Source organism: Rhincodon typus, chromosome 3, assembly GCF_021869965.1.
Source record: "Rhincodon typus isolate 14 chromosome 3, sRhiTyp1.1, whole genome shotgun sequence".
NCBI classification, from domain to species: Eukaryota; Metazoa; Chordata; class Chondrichthyes; order Orectolobiformes; family Rhincodontidae; genus Rhincodon; species Rhincodon typus.
The window spans coordinates 127,874,692-127,895,506 of NC_063334.1; the positions used below are offsets into that span (position 1 = coordinate 127,874,692).

General features: G+C 43.1%; 1 protein-coding gene across 1 annotated transcript in view; it reads right to left on the reverse strand.

The window, feature by feature from the left end:
• The window catches only part of nipblb (NIPBL cohesin loading factor b), a 437,039-nt gene that overhangs the window by 209,879 nt on the left and 206,345 nt on the right, over positions 1–20,815 (reverse strand). Inside the window, exons 19-22 of the mRNA XM_048594301.1 lie at positions 20,107–20,207; positions 19,626–19,767; positions 15,267–15,349; positions 7,422–7,554 (exon numbers count right to left, since the gene is read on the reverse strand). Of these exons, the coding sequence (XP_048450258.1) occupies positions 7,422–7,554; positions 15,267–15,349; positions 19,626–19,767; positions 20,107–20,207 (459 nt within the window). The remainder of the gene's footprint in view (positions 1–7,421; positions 7,555–15,266; positions 15,350–19,625; positions 19,768–20,106; positions 20,208–20,815) is intronic.

The window sequence follows — 20,815 nt, forward strand, 5'->3', positions numbered from 1 at the left end:
GATCAAAGTCCCCTTTTGTTTTACTAAGCGAACAATTAGCCCAAAGTTTGAGAAGATTTGTAGTTCAGGTTGTGGATGAGGTTGTAGAGTTGTTCACCGAGCCGGTGTGTTTGATTGCAGATGTTTTGCTACTCTGTTAGTTAACATCATCACTGCGCCTCCGGTGAAGCGTTGGTGTTCTGTCCCACTTGTTATTTATATGCTTCGGTTTGCTGGGGTGGTTGGCATCACTTCCAGTTCTGTTTTCCAGTGGTTAGTTTATTGGGTCCAGTTCAATCTGTTTGTTGATGGAGTTCTGGTCGGAACACCAAGCCTCCAGGAATTCCCTGGCATGTCTCTGTTTGGCTTGTGCTATTATGCATGTGTTGTCCCAGTCGAATTCGTGTCCTTCTTTGTCCGTGTGTATTGAAATCAGTGAGAACTGGTCGTATCCGTTAGTGGCTAGTTGGTGTTTGTGTATCCTTATTGTCAGTTTTCTTCCAGTTTGGCCTATGTAATGTTTCTCTCAGTCCTTGCATGGTATTTTGTATATTACATTGGTTTTGTTGGTTGCGGGTATGGGATCCTTTCCGTTTGTCAGAAGCTGTTGTAGGGTGGTTGTTGGTTTGTGAGCTACCATGATACCTAGGGGGTTTGAGTAGTCTTGTGGTCATCTCTGTTATGTCTCTGATGTACAGTAGGGTGACTAGTGTGTCTGGCTGTGTTGTGTCTTCTCGTTGTGGCGTGTCACAGAAGTAATGACGGATTATGCTTTTTGGACATCTATTCCTTTTAAAAACTCTGTATAAGTGCTCCTGTTTTGCTTTGCACAGCTCCAGATTGCTGCTGTGTGTTGTGGCTCATTTGAATAACGGTGGACAAAGGACACGTGACAGTAATCCTTAACAGAGGCCAATACTTCGAGAAAACTAATATACTATGAGTAGATGGCGATAGACCCAACACCACAATTAGCAACCAGATTGCAACGACCTTGAAGAAATTACACAACCCGGGAGATATCAGCAAGACAGACTACAAAAAATGAAGCCAGAGGGATCCAACACACCCCGCCTCTATGGACTCCCTGAGGTACACAAGTCCCCCTCAGACCTACTGGCTCACTACAAGGTAAGCCAACATATAGACTAGCCAAAGAACTACAATGGAAACTGCAATACTTAGTAGACAACATTATCCACTCCTCCCAAGAATTCTTCAACATCAAGGACACCAGAACACACAAGGATGAGATAATGATATCGTTCGACATAACAGCACTATTCACATCCATAAACATCGACCTAGCCAAAGAGACAATTGCCACACTGCTGGCCAAATCAGGAAGGCAGATACCCCACGACACCAACAGCATCGACAAGGACAGCACCCTGAAACTGCTGGATCTGTGCCTCACAACCCACTTCACCTTCAATGACCATATATTCAAACAAATCAATGGAACACCAATGCGATCCCTAATATCAGGACTGATGGCAGAAACAGTAATACAAAGATCAGAACGGACAGCGCTCCCCACTATCCAATCCAAACTCTGGCTCCAATATGTAGATGACACTTTTGTGATTATCAAACGCAGAAGAATAGAAGACATCAACCAACTCATGAACAACATCCTCACCACAATAAAATTCACAAAAAGAGAGCAATAACCAACTACCCTTTTAAATGTAATGGTGGAACGCAAGAACAACAGAGAGCTCCAGACTTGCGTATACAGAAAGAGCACCCATACAGACCAGGTACTCAATTACACCAGCAACCAACCTAACATCCATAAATGGAGCTGCATCAGGACATTATTCAAACGAGCCACAACACACTGCAGCAACCTGGAACTGCGCAAAGCAGAACAGGAGCACTTATACAGAGTTTTTAAAAGGAATGGATACCCAAAAAGCATAATGTGCTGTTACCTCCGCAACATGCCACAACGAGATGTCACAACACAGCCAGACACACTAGTCACCCTACCCTACATCAGAGGTATATCAAAGATGACCACAAAATTACTCAAACACCCTAGGTATCAGGGTAGCCCACAAACCAACAACCACCCTGCCACAGCAACTGATGAACGTAAACAATCTCATACCCACAACCAACAAAACCAATGTAATATACAAAATACCATGCTAGGACTGAGAAACATTATATAGGCCAACCTGGAAGGGGCAGCACAGTGGCTCAGTGGTTAGCACTGCTGCCTCACAGCACCATGGACGTGGGTTCAATTCTACCCTCAGGTGACTGTGTGGAATTTGTACTTCTCCCCGTGTCTGCGTGGGCTTCCTCCGAGTGCTCCGGTTTCTTCCTATAGTCCAAAGATGTGCAGGTGAGGTGGACTGGCCAGGCTAAATTGCCCATGGTGTTCAGAGATGTGTCGGTTAGGTAGGTTATAGGGGCATGGGTCTGGGTGGGATGCTCTGAGGGTCGGTGTGGACTTGTTGGGCCAAAGGGCCTGTTTCCACACTGTAGGGATTCTATGAACTGACAATACGGAGACATGAACAGCAACTAGCCACCAAGAGACACGACCAATTCTCACTGGTCTCAGTACATACAGACAAAGGAGGGCACGAATTTGACTGGGACAACACATCCATAATAGCACAAGCCAGGGAATTCCTGGAGGCGTGGCGTTCCGACCAGAACTCCATCCACAAACAGATTGAACTGGACCCAATATACAAACCACTGAAAAACAAAACCGGAAGTGATGCCAACCACCCCAGCGTACCGAGGCATATAATTAACAAGCGGGACAAAACACCAATGCTTCAGCCGAGGCGCACTGACAATGTTATCTAGCAGGGTGATGAAACGCCTGCAATCAAACACACTGACTCGGCAAGCAAGAATAATCTAGCCCCTTGTCTCTCTAGTCATAGCATGGATATGGAACATGTCAAGGGACAGAAAAGAAAGACCACATATATGGCTCTCGTCTCCCCAGTACCAAAAGTTCCTCTCCCCTTGAACCATGTTAGTATATCTTTTCTGCAAGGTTTCAAATACCTAACGTGTCATTCAGATTTGATTACAATTCTCTAGCTGACGTTCACTTTAAATGATCTAAATGCATCAACATACCTATGTGTTTTTTGTTTTACTTGTCCTGTTAACGGAAAATGTTTCTGTACAAACCAATGGGGAGGCAGTGGCCCAGTGGTGTAATCGCTGGATTGTTAATTCAGAGACCCAGATAACGTTCTACCACGACAGATGGTGGAATTTGAATTCAATTTTTTTTAAAAATCTGGAATTAAGAATCTAATGATGACCATGAATCCATTGTCAGAAAAACCCATCTGGCTCACTAATGTCCTTTAGAGAAGGAAACTGCCATCCTTACTTGGTCTGGACTACATGTGACTCCAGACCCACAGCAATGTGGTTGATTCTCAAATGTCCTCTGGGCAATTAGGGATGGGCAATAAATGCTGCCTAGCCAGCAACACCCTCATAGAACATAGAACAGTACAGGCCCTTTGGCGCACGATGTTGCACCGAACTTTTACCCTAAACCTAAGGTCTATCTAACCGCCACCCCTACCTTATACTGTCGTGCACATGCCTATCTAATAACAGCTTAAATGCCCCTAATGAGGCCAACTCCATTACCTCTCCAGCAATGCATTCCACACCCCTACCATTCTCTTGAGTAAAGAACCTACCTCTGACGTCTCCCCTATATCTACCTCCATTCACTTTAAAACTATGTCCCCTCGTAAAAGCTACCTCCACCGTAGGAAAAAGTCTCTGGCTGTCCACTCTATCTATACCTCTGATTATTTTGTACACCTCTATCAAGTCAACTCTCATCCTTCGTCGTTCTAAAGAGAAAAGCCCTAGCTCTCTCAACCTTTCCTCATAAGACCTTCCCTCCATTCCAGGCAACATCCTGGTAAATCTCATCTGCACCTTTTCCAACTCTTCCACATCTTTCCTGTAATGAGGCGACCAGAACTGGACACAATATTCCAGTTGTAGCCAAACCAGGGTTTTGTATAGCTGGAGCATAACTTCACAGCTCTTGAACTCAATCTCTCTATTAATGAAAGCTAAGACACCATACGCCTTCTTAACAACTCTATCCACCTGGGTGGCAGCTTTCAGGGAACTGTGGACATGAACCCAGAGATCCCTCTGCTCCTCCACACTGCCAAGAATCTTTCCATTAACCCTGTATTCTGCTTTCAAATTTGTCCTTCCAAAATGAATCACCTCACACTTTTCAGGGTTAAACTCCATCTGCCACTTCTCAGCCCAGCTCTGCATCCTATTAATGTCCCTTTGTAACCTAGAACAGCCCTCCACACAATCCACAACTCTACCTACCTTCATATCATCCGCGAACTTACTAATCCACCCTTCCACTCCTTCATCCAAATCATTTACAAAAATCACAAATAGGAGAGGACCCAGAACAGATCGTTGTGGTACACCACTCGTAACTGAGCACCATGTTGAATATTTTCCGTCCACTACCACTCTTTGTCTTCTAAGGGTCAGCCAATTCTGAATACAATCTGCCACATTTCCCCCTATCCCATGCCTCCTTACCTTCTACATGAGCCTACTATGGGGAACCTTATCAAACACCTTACTTAAGTCCATGTATACCACATCCACTGCTCCAGCTTCATCCACGTGTTTGGTCACCTCTTCAAAGAATTCAATAAAGTTTGTGAGGCATGATCTACCCCTCACAAATCCATGCTGATTATCATGAATCAAACTGTGCCTTTCCAAGTGATCATAAATCCTATCTCTCAGAGCCCTTTCCAATAATTTGCCCACCACTGACGTAAGACTAACTGGCCTGTAATTTCCAGGGTTATCCCTATTCCCTTTTTTGAACAAGGGAATGCAGTTTGCCTCTCTCCAATCTTCCGACACTACACCCGTGGACAGTGAGGATGAAAAGATCATTGTCAAAGGTCTCGCGATCTCTTCCCTCGCTTCCCATAGAATCCTTGGATAAATCCCATCAGGCCCAGGGGACTTATCTATCTTCAACTTCCTCAAAATTCCTAGCACATCTTCCTTACTAGCATCCACCTCCCCTAGCCTACCAGCCTGTTTCACACTGTCCTCCCCTACAACTAGGTCCCACTCAGTTGTGAATACAGAAGAAAAGTATTCATTAAGGACCTCTCCTATTTCTTTAGGCTCTGTGCACAAATTCCCTTTACAATCCTTGATCGGCCCTACCCTTTCTCTAGTCATTTTCTTTTTCCTCATGTAAGTGTAAAAAGCCTTGGGGTTTTCCTTGATCCTACATGCCAAGGTTTTGTCATGCCCCATTATAGCTCTCCTAAGCCCTTTCTTCAGCTCCTTCCTGACTAACCTGTATGCCTCTAGAGCCTTTTCCGATCCTTGTTTCCTAAACCTTATGTAAGCATTCTTCTTCCTCTTAACCAGTTGCTCGACCTCTCTTGAGAACCAAGGCTCCCTCACTCGACCGCATCTTCCCTGCCTGCTAGGGACAAAAATATCGAGCACACGCAATATGCATTCCTTAAACAATCTCCACATTTCTATAGTGCTCTTGCCTGACAGCATCTGTTCCCATTTTATGTTACCCAGTTCTTGCCTAACAGAATTATAATTACCCTTCCCCCAGTTATAAACCTTACCCTGCTGTATGTACCTATCCTTTTCCATGACTATTGTCTATGACTATTCATCCCATGAATGAATAAAAAAAATCTCTGGGCCTGTACTCCTGAACTATCTTTCTATACTTGTCACTATTTTCTACTGCTCCAAATCATCTACAAACTTTTAAATTACACCTTTTATGGTAAGTCAGTCACTAGTATGTAGCAAAACACTCAGTTGACCCAATACCAATTGTCTGGGGGACAACAGTGTATACAGCCATAGGTGCTTTTTCTACTGTCTTTGGCATATCCCATATCCATGCTGCCACTGGTCCTTTAATTCCATGAGTTTTAATTCTGCTAACAAATTTGTTTTTTTCCTCAAATGGATGTCTAAAAATAAATAAAGCTAACAAATACCCACAAACCCTCTTCATTACTTCAAAGAACTGTCAAATTTGTGAAATATGATTTCTCTTTTAACAAATCTGTGCTGGCTATCATCAAATACTAATGGGTTTCCAACTGAGAATTCATTTTGTCCTGAACTATTTCCGAAGTTCCCAACAACCAACATTAGGCTGTCTGACCAGCAGTGGTAAGTTTAATTCCTTTATTTCCCACATGCAAAAGAAACTGGAAAATTGTGGCCAGAGTCTCCGTTATCATAGACTTTACTTCCCACTTTACAGACTTTACATGCCACGACTGGAGGGGCAGCATGGTGGCTCAGTGGCTAGCACTGCTGCCTCACAGTGCCAGGGACCCGAGTTCAATTCCAGCCTCAGGTGACTGTCTGGAGTTTCCACGATCTCCCTGTGATGGCATAGGTTTCCTCCCACAGTCACAAAGATGTGCCGATTAGGTGGACTGGCTATGCTAAATTGCCTACAGTGTCTAAGGTGGGAAATGCAGGGATAGGTCTGGTTGGGATGCTCTTAGGAAGGTTAGTGTGGACTCGATGGGCTGAATGGCCTGCTCCCACACTGTAGGGATTCTACAATTCTACGATTCTTTCAGTAACCTGGGGTGTATCTTATCCATACCAGATACTTCTACCTTGAGCAAGGTTAGCATACAAGGCATTAGGTGCAGTTCAGACCCATTTGGTTTGTAGCAGAAAGAAACACACCCATAGAAGTTTGCAGATCAAGAACTGCATGGAGGACAGGAAATGTCTATTTTTGTAGAGGTTCACTGTACTTTGGAATGAGCAATCAATCTTTCTTAAAGGAACTTGGCCTCAGAAAAGCTACAAGTTTATTCAGACTGTGGTCTCCTGGAGCTTGTCTAATGGCCTTAGATAATCAGTAATTTGTTTCCCTACTTGACTCATGCACATTTCATCTCCGTTGTTTAGGGGATCAGTGAATAACAATGGTTAATCCACTAGCTGAATGGGAAAGGCATTCATCATCTTTTTATATTGTGTACTCATTCCCTAAAACTGCTCTTCTGATCATTTATATGAATCCCACCTCAGCTAATAGGTTTCACTTTTGACTGCGAGAATTAATTTGGTGCTTATAGTTTACACCACAGCACCCTCGTCCCTTGAAGGCATCACCTACATAACTAGGAAGATAGCTGGACTGAATGAGCCTTCCATTACACTGTTATTCTTCATTTAACGATGTCACGTATCCAATTCTAATCAAATAATTAATTAAATTGCTTTCCAAATTACTTTCCAAATTACAGTCTGAGTGGAAATGTATTCTTGTCATAAGTTCTAAATTCAAAATTTGAGAGTGTCAGTCAAAAACATGAAGCCTCAATTGACACAAGAATATCTGTGATGAAGCTCCTTACCAGTAATCTTCCCAAGAGACTTAGCAACAATTCTGCTGCTGGCCACTCTGGTTTGTTAACTGTGGAAAGGAGATCTTGAACGAAGTTCTCAAAGAGTGGTCTGTAGTCTTCTTCTCCTTGCTTACTTCCACACCTAAAGAAGAGAAAGATTCATTACCGATCACACACCCAAAATCTGAGCACAAACTTCAGGAGTCACAGTCTAAGGATACAGGGTAAACCATTTAGGACCAAGATGAACAGAAATTTCTTCATCCAGGGAGTGGTCAACCTGTGGAATTCATTACCACAGAAATGAGTTCAGGCCAAAACATTGCATAATTTCGAGGAGGAGTTGGATATAGCACTTGGGGCTAAAGGGATCAAAGGATTTGGGGGAAAAGCGGGAAGAGACTATTGAGTTGGATGATCAACCACAATCACAATGAATGGCACAGCAGGCTTGAAGAGCCGAATGTTACTCATTCCTGTTTTCAATGTTTCTATCCGGCCATACCTTTAGACTTGTTCAATTAACTGTTGGCATTTACAGGATTTTGTGCATAAATCTGCTTTACAGGTTTGCTTGTCTATGGTTGAAAAATAGCTTGTCATAAAGTAGGAGACGATTACAGCATGGAAACAGGCCCTTCAGCCCAACCCGTCCATGCCGCCCAGTTTTCATAATTAATCTAGTCCCACTTGTCTGCAATTAGTCCAACCCCCTCCATACTTTCCCATTCATGTACTGTCCAAATGTTTCACCTTCACTGCTTCCTCCGGCAGCCTGCTCCAGATACTCTCCATCCTCTGAAAATACTGCCCCACTGGACCCTTTTGTATCTCTTCCCTCTCACCTTAAACCTATGCCCTCTAGTTTTATACTCACCTACCATGGGGAAAAGCTGTCAGCTGTCAGCTATCTACCTTATTTATGCCTCTCATGATTTTATGGAACTCTTATAAAAGGTCACCCCCTCAGTCCCCCATACTCCAAGGAGAAAAAGCTCGCAGCCTATCCAGCCTCTCCTTATAACTCAAATCTTCCAGTCTAAGTAGCATCCTAGCAAATCCTATCTGCACTCTTTTTAGCTTAATAGTATCCTTTCTATTGAAGCTCAACAGAACTGCACACAGTACTCCAAATGTTGCCTTCTAAGCCTTGTAACAGCTGCAACAAGACGTCCCAACTCCTAAACTCAATACTCTGACCAATGAAAGCAAGCGTTCTGAAAGCCTTCTTCACTACCCTGTCGACCTGTGACTTCACGTTCAAGGAATTATAAACTTGTACCCCTTGATCTCTTTGTTGTATAATGCTCTCCACTGCCCTACCATTGACCGTGTAGGTCCTGCCCTAGTCTGACCTTGTGAAGTGCTTTGTGACGTCTCAAGGATGTGATGTGGCCATATATCAATGTGGGTTGATTAATAAAAGTGCAGTAAGATATCTATGACACAGGGGTATGTGATTCTTCCTTTTGACTTTTTTGTGGATTAAAATGAGAAAAAAACTGTTTTAAAACAAAGGATTAATGGACAATTGCTGCATGTTTTGAAAGCAAGTAAGTGACCCTCATTTTAAGCACTGTTTACACAGCTGCTGGTTTCAGCAGTGTTGAAATGCATTTGAGAGACCAGTTGGGACCAAAAGGTGTATACAAATAGGTATTTAGTTGGCGACAAGTAGGGGATTGCTCTGTAGACTAGTGGCAAAGGTCTTCTGCCTGCCAACTGTGAGATTGGTTCAAGTGACTAAACAGCTTGGGGCTGTAAACAAGATACCATAAGACTATAGGAAACAGGTCAGAAATCACACAATAGCAGGTTACAGTCCAACAGGTTTATTTCAAAACTTTCGGCGCCTCAATCTTTCTCAGGTGTTAGTGTGAGGTATTATCAGACATAGAATTTGTAAGTAAAGGATCAAAGGTTCACACCATTGATGAGGATGTACTAAACAAACCTAACAAATCTTTAATCAGTTCTCATGGTAGAACAGTCACTGAAGGTCAGCATGCAGGTGCAGCAGGCCATGAGGAAAGCTAATGGCATGCTGGCCTTCATAGCAAGAGGATTTGAGTATCGGAGTAAGGGTGTCTTGCTGCAGTTATGGGTGAGGCCACACCTTGAGTAGCATGTGCAGTTAAGATCGCGCTGCATTCCCAGATAACCTTCTTCACTGTCCATATATCACCAATCTTGGTGTCATCTGCCAATATACTAATCATATTTCCTAAATTCTCATCCAAATCATTTATATATGAATAACACAAATAACAGTGGACCCTTCACCAATCCCTTTGACACACGCTGGCCACAGGCCTCCAGTTTGAAAAACAATCCTCTACCGCCATCCTCTGTCTTCTATCGTCAAGCCAATTTTGTAACAAATCGGCCAGCTCTCCCTGGATCCGAAGAGATTTAACCTTACTTAACAACCTTCTGTGTGGTAACTGGTCGATGGTCTTGTTAAATTCTATGTCCATTGCACCACCTTCATCTAATTTCTTGGTTACCCCTTCCAAAAACTGAAATTCGTGAGACACTATTTCCCATGCACAAAGCTATGCTGACTATCCCAAATGAGACCTTGCCTCTCCAAATGCCTGTAGATCCTGTTTCTCAGAATCCTCTTTAATACTTTACATAACATGGACATTAGGCTCACCAGTTTGTAGTTCCCAGGCATTTCACTGCAGACTTTCTTATATAATGGCACAACATTAGCCACCCTCCTATCTTCGGGCACTTCACCCGTAGCTGTTGATGATATAAATATCTCTGCTACGGGACCGGAAGTTTCCTCCCTGGCCTCCCACAAAGTCCTGGGATACACTTAATCAGGTCTTGGGATCTACCTTATGACTTCTAGCACCCCCTCTTCTGTAATGTGGACACTCTTCAAGACATCACTATTTATTTTCCCCAAGTTCCATTGAATCCATACCTTTCTCAATGGTAAATACTGACGAGAAACATTCATTTAGGATCTCACCCATCTCAAGGTACCGCACATAGATGACCTTCTTGATCTTTAAGAGGGCCTATTTGCTCCCTAGCCTCTCATGTGCTTTATTTTTCCTATTCATTTGTGGGACATGGGCGTCGCTGGCTAGCTAGCATTTCTTGCCCATCCCTAGTTGCCCTTGAGAAGGTGGTGGTGAGCTGCCTTCTTGAACCACTGCAGTCCACTGCTGTAGGTTGACCCACAACGCCATTAGGGAGGGAATTCCAAGATTTTGACAGTGAAAGAATGGCAATATATTTCCAAGTCAGGATGGTGAGTGGCTCGGAGGGGATCTTGGAGATGGTGGTGTTCCCGTATGTCTCCTGCCCTTGTTTTTCTAGATGGAAGTGTTCGTGGGTTTGGAAGGTGCTGTCTGAGGATCTTTGGTGAATTTCTGCAGTGCACCTTGTAGATAGTACACACTGCTGCTATTGAGCGGCGGTGTTGGAGGGAGTGGATGTGGTGCCAATCAAGCCGGCTGCTTTGTCCTGGATGTGTCAAGCTTCTTGAATGTTGTTGGATCTGCACTCATCCAGGCAAGTGGGGAGTATTCCGTCACATCTACTTGTAGAATCTCTTTGGATTCTACTTTACCTTTTCTGCCAAAGCCATCTCATGTCCCCTTTTGATTTCTCTCAAGTGTAATCAGACACCCTCTATATTCAATTCACTTGATCCCAGCTGTCTATACATGTCATATGCTTCTTCCTTTTTCAGTACCAGTGCCTCAATAACTCTAGTCATCCAGGGTTCCTTACTCCTGCCAGCACTACCCCTCATTCTAATAGGGGCATGCTAGCCCCAAGTCCTCTAATTTCACTTTTGAAAGCCTCCCACTTACCAGATGTCACATTGCCTGCAAACAGCCTCACCTGTCAATCAACTTTTGAACGTTCCTTTCTGAGACTATCAAAATTACCCTCCCCCACTAAATAACTTGCAGACTGGACCTAATGTTTTCCATAGCTATTCTAGAACTAATGAATTATGAACTCTGGTCCCAAAGTGTTCTCCTACTAACACTTCTGTCACTTGCCCTGCCTTACTTCCTAAAGGGAGGTCAAGTTTTGCCCCATCTCTAGTAGAACCATCCATATGCTGCATGAGAAATTCTTCCTGAACACACTTAAATTTCTCTCCATCCAAGCCCCTGACACTATGGCAGTCCCAGTTGATATTAGGCAACTTAAAGTCCCCTACTATTACAACCCTATTATTCTTGTAGCTGTGATCTCCCATATTTGTTCCTCAATCTCCTGCAGGCAGGCCTATAGTACAATGCTTTCAAAGTAATCTCCCCATTTTTATTTCTCAGTTCTATCGATATAAACTCAGTGACTAGGCTCTCGAGAATGTCTTCTCCCAGAACATCAAAATTAGACAGGAACTGGGGATTGTGGATTGGGAGCAGTTACTTGAGGGCAAATCTACATGTGGCATATGAGAGGCTTTTAAAGACCAGTTGATTAAAATGCAGGACTTGCAAGTCCCTGCAAAACTGAAGGACAGGAATGGCAGGATTCAGGGAAATTGTAAGCTTAATCAAAAGGGAAAAGGAAGCATACAATAGGTCTAGGCAGCTCCAAATGACGAAGCCCTTGAGGAATACAGAGAAATTAGAAAGGAACTTAAACGCAGAATTAGGAAGGCTAAAAGGGGCCATGAAATGTACTTAGCAAACAGGGTCAATGAGAATCCCAAGGTTTTTTTATGCATATATTACAAGAAAAAGGATAGCAAGGGAAAGAGTAGTCCTACTCAAGGACAAAGGAGGGAAGTTACATGTGGAGCCACAGGAAGTGGAAGAGATCCTGAATGAGTACTTTGTCAGTATTCACCAAGGAGAAGGGCAGGACTTATGTTGAGGTCAGGGATGAGTGTGTGAATACTCTAGAGAATGTCAATAAGTTTTGGGTATCAAAGGAAGCAGGGTTAATCCAGGAAATTACAGGCCGGTGAGCCTGACGTCTGTGGTGGGAAAGCTCTTGGAGAAGATACTGAGGGACAAGATATATGCACATTTGGAATAAAATGGACTAGTTAGTGACAGGCAGCATGGTTTTGTACCGGGACAGTCATGTCTCACCAACCTGACTGAATTTTTTTGAAGAGGTGATAAAGATAATTGATGAAGGAAGGGCTGTGAATGTAGTTTATATGGACTTCAGTAAGGCATTTGATAAAGTCCCACATAGCGGATTGGTACAACAACTAAAATCACACGGGATTCAGGGTGGGCTGGCAAGATGGATGCAAAACTGGCTTGGTCATAGAAGACAGAGGGTAGTGGCAGAAGGGTGTTATTCAGAATGGAGACCAGTAACTAGTGGTGCTCCATAGGGATCAGTCTTAGGTTTTCTGTTGTTTGTGGTATATATAAATGATCTGGAAGAAAATGTGGGTGGTCTGATTAATAAGCTTGCAGATGACACGAAGATTTGTGGAGTTGCTGATTCTGCCAATGATTGTGAAAGGATACAACTGGATATAGAGAGATTGGTCACTTGGGCACAGAAGTGGTAGATGGTGTTTAATCCAGACAAATTTAGGTGTGAATTATACTGTTAGTGGCAGAACCCTTAGGAACATTAACATACAGAGGACCTGGGCGTGCAGGTCCATAGTTCCCTAAAAATGGCAACATAGATGGCCATGGTGAGTAAGAAGGCATAATGGCATACTTGCCTTCATCGGCCGGGGCATGGAGTACAAGCGTTGGCAAAACATGCTGCAACTATATAAAACCTCGATAGGCCGCATTTGGAGTACTGTGTGCAATTTTGGTCGTCACACTACCAGAAGGACATGGAAGCTTTGGAGAGAGTGCAGAGAAGGTTCACCAGGATGTTGCCCAATCTCAAGGGCATTGGCTACGAGAAAAGGTTAAAAAGACTAGGACTGTTTTCACTGGAAAGCCGGCAGCTCAAAGGAGACCTGATAGAGGTCTAAAAAATTATGCGAGGCAAAGATAGAGTGGATAGTCAGAGGCTTTTTCCCCAGAGTTGAAGTTTCAATTACAAGGGGGCACAGATTCCAGGTGAGGGGGAAAACGTTGGAGGGAGATGTGCGAGCAAAGTTTTTAACGCAGAGAGTGGAGGGAGCCTGGAATGCACTGCCAGAAGAGATTCATGGAAGCAGGCATGTTGGCGACATTTAAGAAGCATCTGAATTGTTACACGAATAAGGAAGGAATAGAGGAATACGGCCCAAATAAAGGCGGAAATTTTTTTTTAATAGTTTAGTTACAGCACAGTGATCAGCACAGACTTGGAGGGCTGAAGGGCCTCTTCCTGTGCTGTACTTCTCTTTTGAACTGCTGTGATGTTCTCCCGAATCAAAAGCACAACTCCCCCTCCTCTCTTGCCTCCCCTTTCCTTCCTACAAGATCTGTACCTCGGAACATTGAGCTGCAGTCCTGTCCCTCCCTCAGCCATGTTTCTTGTAATAGCTATAACATCCCAGTTCCACGTACCCATCCATGCCCCAAGTTCATTTGCCTTACCTGTCAGGCCTCTTGCATTGAAATACATGCAGTTAAACCCAGATTTCCACGTGTTCCCTGCTGGGCTCTTGCCTGCCCTGTCTAGTACTGGGATTACCAACACTTACTATTTAATTTGCCTCATTAACCTCTGTACTATCCTCAAACTTCTCTTTTGTCTCCCTACTGCTTTGGATCCCACACCCCTGCCAGACGAGTTTAAACCCTCCCAAGTAGCTCTAGGAATGCTCCCCTATATTTGTAAATATTGTCCCACACTGAGCAGGCCCAGTGATCGTATTTATAAACATTCTCCCATACTGAGCTGGCCCAGTGACTATGCTTGCAAACACACACACAATGATGTGGCCCAGTGACTATGTTTACCAAATGCACGCACACTGAGCTGGCCCAAAGACTGTATTTACAAGTATTCCCACATACAGCTGGCCCAGCAACCTCTTTATTCTTTAGTGGCGTGCGGCTGCAGTTGGTAAGGACAGCATGTATTGCACATATCTAACCATCCTTGAGTGAATTGCTAGACCACTTCAGAGGGCAGTTAAGAGTCAACCAGTAATTGTTCCCTTCTTAATAGGCAGGAGTGGCAGATTTCCTTTCCTAAAGGTTATTAGTGAACCAGATGGAATTTACAACAGTATTGTATTTTCATGGTTTCCATTACTGAGGCTTAATTTTGAATTTCTGATATATTAATTGAATCTTACTCCCATCTCCACAAAGCATTAGTCTTGGCCTTTGGATTACTGATTCAATGACATTACCATTATGCCAATGTCTCCCCAAATTTGCAAACATTACCGAACAACTGGTCCAGGGCCTGTATTGTAAACAGTTCCGAGCAGAGCTTGCATTTAATCCATACATGTGCATATCTAGGCATTAACACTCTCGTGCAGTAGTACAGAGACAGGATCATCCTTGGAAGTCCCAACAATTCTCTGTTCAGCCACCGAGTACACTTGCATGAGGTAGATATTTTTGCACTGGAATAACTTAAATATCCAGAATGATATGCAATCTATAGCCAGGGGATTGAGCCACAGTAGCCATCTTTAAAATGGTTTGATCCTCTTGTCGGGCAGCATCCAGACATGGCAAAAATTGTGCACATACTCGCCATCTTAATATGAATAAGATGTTTCTAGGATGGGGACAAAGACAAGATAGAAGCAGTAAGGATAGGAGTAGAGGAATTCGGTATCTGCTGTCTCAGAGACTCAGACACTGAAACCAGAACCTTGTGAGGCAACTGTGAAGCAATGAGACACAACAAAACTTCCACTGCTTCAAAATTAAGACACTCACCACAGGGACTCATTTTCATGTTTACAATTAGATCCTTTGCACTCACTTTTTGAGGAAGACTGATAGAAAGTTCTGGGCCGTTCTCATTGCTGTTTCATATGAGTTGGTAATTAAGACATCTTGATCAACCTGAAAGATGAAACACGGAAAACTAATAGACATCTCAATTTGGAACAAAAGAGATGAGGGCCATCCATACACCTTTACAATAAGATACCAAACAAGATCTAATTCCTGGGGTGATATTAGAAGAGTATCTGAATGAACTGCCTACATAGCTGCTACTGCATTAGCAATGCATCTTCTATAAAGGGAAGATATGTTAACAAATAATTTGTGTTGCAAGTACTCCATCTGCACAACAAGACAGTCAATAACCCTATCTCAAAATTTTAATTGTAGCTATTCCCAACAATCCATAATTTCAGCATTAATGAGCTATTACCATCTTATTTTAAGAATGGTTCAGCGACAAGAAAGTTATGTGGATTGAGTTGAGAAATTGGTTTGTTTTGCTTTGATGTGGAGGTGGATGTGGAGGTAGAGATGCCGGTGCCAGATTGGGGTGGACAAAGTCAGAAATCACACGACACCAGGTTATAGTCTAACAGGTTTATCTGAAATTACAAGTTTTTGGAGCGCTGCTCCTTCGTCAGGTGAAGTGAAGAAGAAGCAGCGCTCCAAAAGTTTGTGTATTCAAATAAACCTATTGGACTATAACCAGGTGTTATGTGACTTCTAACTTTGGTTTGCTTTGAAAGGGGAAGACTGGGGGGAGATTTGATAGCAGGCTTCAAAATCATGAGAGATCTGGACAGAACGGATAGGGAGAAAACGTTCCTTCTCGTAAAAAGATATAGAATGAATCGGCATGGTTTTAAAGTGTTTTGAAAAAGCAAATGCAAGTGAGAAGAAATATTTTCACATAGTGAATGCATTCTAAAATTCCTAAATAACTAAAAGGGCAAAAATGGGGTGGGGAAGAGGAAATAAATATAATGGCTATCACTGGAGAAAAAGTACTAGGGGAACTGATGAGGCTAAAGGCCAATAAGGGGCAGCACGGCGGCTCAGTGGTTAGCACTGCTGCCTCACAGCACCAGGGACCTGGGTTCAATTCCACCCTCAGGCGACTGTCTGTGTGGAGTTTGCACATTCTCCCCGTGTCTGCGTGGGTTTCCTCCGGGTTCTCCGGTTTCCTCCCACAGTCCCAAAAAGATGTGCAGGCTAGGTGAATTGGCCACGCTAAATTGCCCGTAGTGTTCAGGGATGAGTAGATTAGGTGGGTTTATAAGGGAATGGGTCTGGGTGGGATGCTCTGTGGATCGGTGTGGACTTGTTGGGCCGAAGGGCCTGTTTCCACACTGTAGGGATTCTATGATTCTATGAAGTTCACTGGAACTGATGGATTACAACATTGGACAGTAAAAGTAGTAGCTAGTGGAAGTACTGGTAGTAATCTTCCAAAAATGATTACTTTCTAGAAAGATATCACAGGATTAGAAGACCACCTGCATAAAACCTTTATTCAAAAGGGGAAGGAGACAAAAACAGGCAGATATAGGCCAGTTATATTAATGCCTGCTATTGGAAACCTATTTGAGTCTATTATAAAGGATGGAATAGCACAGCATTTAGAAATATATAATATGATCAGTCAGTCAGCATGGCTTCATGAAGGGGAAATCATGTCTGACAAATTTGTTACAATTCCTTAAAAAGGTTACAAGCAGCATAGATAAAGGGAAAATGGTGGTTGTAATATATCTGATTTTCAAAAACCTCTCAATTAGGTACAAAAAATTGGAGAAAAACTTGGTACATGAAAGGTAATGTGGAAAACGCAAGATTATGCATTCTGGCAGGAACAGTAGAGGAGCCAAATATTATTTAAATGGAGAAAGGCTGCAGCACAAAGCAATTTGGGAGTCCTCATGTATAAATCACAAAAAGCAGAAGGCGGCCACTCAGCCTGTCGAGTCTGCTCCATGAATGGGATCATGGCTGATTTTATCATCATCCTCAACTCCACTTTCCTGCCTTTGCGCTATAACCCTCGATTCCCTTCCTGATTAAAAAAAGTTTGTCTCAGCTCTGAATATACATAATGACCCAGTCTCAATAGCCCTCTAAAGAATTCCTCAGACTCACTCCCCTCTGAGAGGAGAAATTCCTCCTCACCTGTCTTAAATGTGTGACCCCTTATTCTGAGATGATGCCCTAGGCTCTCCCACAGGGGGAAATAAACTTTCCACATAAACCTTGTGAAGTGTCCAAAAAATCTTGTATGTTTCAATAAGGTTGCCTCGCATTCTTCTGAACTCTAATGAGTACAGGCCCAACCTCTTCAACCTTTCCTGATAAGATAGTCCCTCTGTATTTGGGATCAGCCAAATGAACCTTCTCTGGACTGCCTCCAAATGCCAGTCTATCTTTCCTTAGATAAGGGACCCAAAACTACTCACAGTATTCTAGCTGTGGCTTGACTAGTGCCTTGTATAGTTTTAGCGACACTTCCCTGCTTTTATTCTCCATTCCTTTTGAAATAAATGCCAGTCCATTTGCCTTCTGGTGAATTTAAGACAGGATTGTGCAGGTTGACCTCAGGTTGTGGATGGTGGAATGTGGACATGAGTCCAAGTGCTGGCAAGGGGACACGGGTGAATGAAGGCTGCAGCAACTGGTCAGCTTAGCTGGGGAGAGGCTAGTTGATGGCTCGGAATAGAGAATTTTGGAGATTGCACGAATGTGAGGCTGGAAGTTCATGGCACCAGTGTAGCAAGCTGATTGACTTCATCCCTGAGCATTGTCAGGGAGATGGACAGAGTTGGTAAAACCACGAGGAAAACAACGGCTTCAGTCTTCATGCTATTTAACTGGAGGGCCATTCCTGCGGATTCAGTACAGGATGTGGGAGAAATAAGAGGAGAGATGGTGGGGTGCTTGATCTGGCAGCTGTCAGTATTCAAGCACATTGTGGGCTGATGCTGCCAAGGGGCTGGGTCTAAATGAGAAACAGGAGACGGGGTCAAGGATAGATCCTGGGGTCATCCAAGGGACCATGGCTAGTCTGATTATGACTACGTGGATAAGAACATTCTAGAAGTGAATAAGAGGAGATGTGGTGCAGTTGGGTTAAGGGGATGTGGGTGGGAACGTGGGAAATAGAAACATAGGAGCAGGAGTAGGTCATTCAGCCCCTTGAGCCTGCTCCACCATTCAATATGACCATGGCTGGTCATCCAACTCAGTAACCTGTTCCTGCTTTCTCCCCATACCCTTTGATCCCTTTAGCCTAAAGAACTACATCTAACTCCTTCTTGAAAGAATTCAATGTTTTGGCCTCAACTGCTTTCTGTGGTAGAGAATTCCACAGGGTCCTCACTCTCTGGATGAAGGCATTTCTCCTCAGCTTAGTTCTAAAAATCCTAAAAAGTGCTAAACCCCATATCCTTCGACCGTGACCCCCTGGGGTTCTGGACTTCCATCATTAGAAACATCCTTCCAGTGTTTACCCTGTCTAGTCCTGTTAGAATTTTATAATTTTCGATGACATTCCCCTCATTTTTCTAAAGTGCAATGAACTTAGTCCTAACCCATCCAGGCTCTCTTCAAAAGTCAGTCCTGCCATCCCAGGAATCAGTTTTGTAAACCTCCATTACATTCCTCCATAGCCAAAACATCCTTCTTCAGAACTGCACACAGTATTCCAGGTGTGGTCTCACCAAGGCCCTGTACAATTGCAGCAAGACATCCCTGCTCCTATACTCGAATCCTCTAACCATGAAGGCCAACATCCCATTCGCCTCCTTCACTGCCTGCTGCGCCTGCATGCTTACTCTCAGTGACTGGTGCACAAGGACACCTAGGTCTCAGTGCACCTCCCCCTCTCCCAATCTATCAACATTTAGATAATAATCTGCCTCCTGTTTTTGCGACCAAAGTTGGCAACTTCACATTTATCCACACTTTCCTGCATCTACCATGCATTTGCTCACTCACCCAACTTGTCAAAATCACATAATGCTATAAAGGGGCACCCACATCCCATCCACACTTGTTTGAACATTAGTCCCAATTTGGCTTAAGTGTAACTCATCCTGGCCAGTAAAGAAAGGCCCACCTCCTACAAAGCTTCCACCAAGATCCCAGGAATCGTAAGCCCTCCATTTTAAGCACCATTCATGCGTCCATCTACTCAATCTGTCTATTTCTATACTCACTAGAGTGTACAAGTGATTATATTCTTTGGGGTAGTCTCTTTGCTGCCTTCCTAAAATCCACTTGCAGGACTTCATTCTTTGTGTTCTTAGTATAACTATGGCCTTTTAGCTATTCTCTAACACTTTGACTGCCTCCCAGACAAATAATCACTCAAAGGTAATCCAGTCTGTGGATTGCCTACCTTCTTGTCTCCATCGTCATCAACAGTGTTGGAATCTTTCTCTGTGGTTGGAAGATGTACAACACATTGAATCAGCTGCAAAACTAAGGCAGTCACCATCTGAATAAAGAGTGGCTCTCCATCCATGTCGCTGCTGTTTAACCTGTTAAATAAATACCAATAGATATCAAAGCCCATGTAACTGGCTTTGTCAATACACAAGATTCTGCTCCCTCAGTTAAAACTACAAACACAAATTCTGGGGCAATTAGTTGTATTTTTCTGTATCATTGTGGATTACACAATAAAGTCAATTTCCAGAGGTCGAATGATAAAGATCTTACATGAAATGAGTGAGACATTTCTATCAGCTCAACCACAAACCTGCTCTGAATAAAGATTAAATAGATATTGTAAAGTACAGGTCACAAGATGACTAGTTTACGAAGAGAAGGAAATCTGAGACACAGCTGTTACGCAAAAAAAGAGTGAATGGTGTTACCTGAAATTTCTTAGACTCCTCTTACTTGTTGGGAGTTTTGCAAGTGAGGCAAACATCTCTTCCAATATCAACTGTCTGTGCTTTTCATACCTTGAGAACACCTGTCAAATGTTTCAAAAAAAAAAGTCTTCAGCCAACTTGACAAATTTTATTATTGAAGTATTAGAACCACTTATAACACTGAATGGAAAGAAAGCCTATCAGGCTGCTTCAGATTTTGTTGTTGGGCAGCTCTCTCAACACCACGGGAGAATCAGGTGCATATTCACACTAGCTAAATATTCACAGTAAACACCTTTAGTGGAGAGTTTATTTCAGATTGAACATAAAAAAACTTCTTTATGAAGCTCCTTTCATACCTAATAGGCATCTCCAAACACTTCACAGTCATTAAGTACTTTTATAGCGTACACCATTACAAAGTAGGAAATCCGGCAAATCTCCAACAAAGAAAAATATAATAACCTTGCTTGAAAGATAAATATTGACCAGGATAACTCTGCTGCTCTTCTTCAAAAAAGTGCTTGAGCAATTTTTAGGTCTGAGGGGATTGATGTGACCTCAAAGATTTTCAACGGTACAGCACTAGATTGCCTTGGGTTAATGCTCAAGTCTCTCAGTGGCACTTAAATGAGGAGTCTATTGTCTCAGAGCAAGCATATAACCAATTAAAACTTGGCTGAACGGAATTACTGAAAATTGCAGCAGA